The following is a 2,030-nucleotide window of genomic DNA, read 5'->3' as shown; positions in this document are numbered from 1 at the left end:
CCTCTGGCCCGTTTGCACAGTTGCGGTTGTCCATGCGACTGTTGCAAATTTCGCTTACGGCATTTTGACTGTTCGCCGCTTGTTGGGGCCTCGAGGGCGTTGCTGGACGTATGATTATGGGAATTGGAGCTATCATCGGCAGATATCTGTACGTGCGACTGGTCGCGTAGGGTGCTGTCCGACTGACAGTTTCCTTCCTGCGCTTCAGGATATGCGTTAGAGTTTCTTTTCTCGACATGCATGTCGGGAAGAAGTGGTGGAGGGTCAGGATATTGACAAAAGGTTTCCGAAATGATGGCATCGCCGTCCGTATGGATATGCAGGCGTTCATCTTCTGTCTCCCAGAAGCCATTGTTGGCGAGGATCAGTGGATCGATCGGAATGCTATTCTGTTCGTCTGCCGGTTGGAGAAATTCTTGCCAACCCTGGTCCGAGCTGGATACACTGGATGACGATGTGCAAGTCAAGGCATTCTCTGGGAAAAAGAGCGCATCAATTGAGGAATCAATAGTGTTGACTCCGCGTGACGTGGATGAATCCGGCGGTGAGGTTGAACCAGCTCCATTTCTTGTAAACTGTTCCAGCCGCTCTGCGTGCTGCGTGTCAGATGATGTGGCGGGCGTATTGGCGGGAGTTGTGACAGGTATTGTGGCAGGTATTGTAGCAGAGTAAGGCTTAGATAACTTCTGTGACTGAGACTGAGAGCCACAGAGGGTGCCAGATGGCATCACGGCACTTGAATGAAAACAAACCTCAGCTGGAGGCCGCGCCGGAAGCTGATGTTTGGGAAATGAAATCGCTTGGGGAAGGGGGGACTGAGGAAGTTTGATGGCAGGGGACTCATCGGAAGGAGGGTGTATGCGTGAGTGCTTGGAGGAGGATCTCGTGCGGAATGGGGGAGTCCATTTTTTGAAGTTATCAGCGTGAAATACAGGTAACATATTGGAGTGAGAGGAGAGTGGGAGAATCTGGTGGAATATGGGTGCGCGAGGATCAGGCATAAGGTGAGAATGAGGTTGGAGCAAGAGGGAATGTGCAAGTGTTGAAGGAAAGCAAGCCTCCATACTAATATCATCGGGAGCTCAATCATCCCTTCTTATACTTTCGCTCGTCAGTAAATTCTCTCGTCGCTCCCACCTTACACTCGCAAGGCAGGTTTCGTCCCTGTTTCGGTTACTCCTAAATCAGCCAATGTTCTGACCTTTGGTCGATTTGCCCGGAAATTGGGGTAGACCGGTCTTCGCCAACCACATCGGCCTGCTGCCCCCCAGCCTCGCGTTCCAAATTTCTTGGAAACAAAAGCTTTCCAAAAGCTCATGCGGCAATTTTGCTATTGGCCAGCAGTCGAGGTGAGAGTGTACGCTCGGGGGGTACAGAGGATGGTGGGTCAAAGCTCGGCCATGGATGGCATAGGATGCGATGCTGGTCAGCTGCGCCCACAGACCCGCGGCGAGGGGTCAACAAGAAAAGCAATTCCAACCGCGCGAAACATTCCCTGCTGCCTCACTCGGGATTTTACGTCCACGGAGATGGTGGAGACGCAAAAAACGGGCTGGACACTACAATCAGAAAGAGATGAAGCAGGGGAAACGAAGCATCCACATTCACTGCCCATGGCAACACAAGGCGCGATTCGCCGCGATGCCACGAGCACAAGTAGCCTCAAGATGGCCACTCGCTATAGAGTGCGCATGAACAGGGCAGAAACGGATAGCTGAGATACCAACAGAGCGATAGTCACTGATAGGTCGAGCTTTCGGCGACTCCGATGCTGAATGGGGCGAGAAAAGAGGAGACACGGACAGTGCCATACCGAAAAAGGGCAGTGTTCGGATAATGCGGCATCGTGGGAGGGGGCCAGTGTGCCCGGGAGCAAGGCAGGCAGCAGGAGAAAGAGGATGAGAAAGTGCGTCGCCTTTCGAGGGAGGGAAGACAGGGTTATATAGGTCGAGCGGGGGGGTTGAGGCGGCAGGCGATGGGCGCAAAAGCGGCGAGAACACGGGCGCGATCCCCAAAGCGGACACGCTAGG

The 2,030-nt window shown here is 53.6% G+C and overlaps 1 protein-coding gene across 1 annotated transcript; it reads right to left on the bottom strand.

The window, feature by feature from the left end:
- Positions 1-2: 2 nt before the first annotated feature.
- BO82DRAFT_258838 (uncharacterized protein) lies at positions 3-728 on the bottom strand (the record flags this gene model as incomplete). Its single annotated transcript, XM_025630920.1, has 1 exon — positions 3-728. A coding segment is annotated over one exon (726 nt), but the record flags the coding sequence as incomplete, so codon positions are not given.
- Between the last annotated feature and the right edge of the window lie 1,302 nt (positions 729-2,030).

The sequence above is a fragment of the Aspergillus uvarum genome, assembly GCF_003184745.1.
Source record: "Aspergillus uvarum CBS 121591 unplaced genomic scaffold BO82scaffold_156, whole genome shotgun sequence".
NCBI lineage: Eukaryota > Fungi > Ascomycota > Eurotiomycetes > Eurotiales > Aspergillaceae > Aspergillus > Aspergillus uvarum.
Note: the sequence above shows the minus strand (reverse complement) of the source record. Positions and strands in the feature narration are given on the sequence as shown.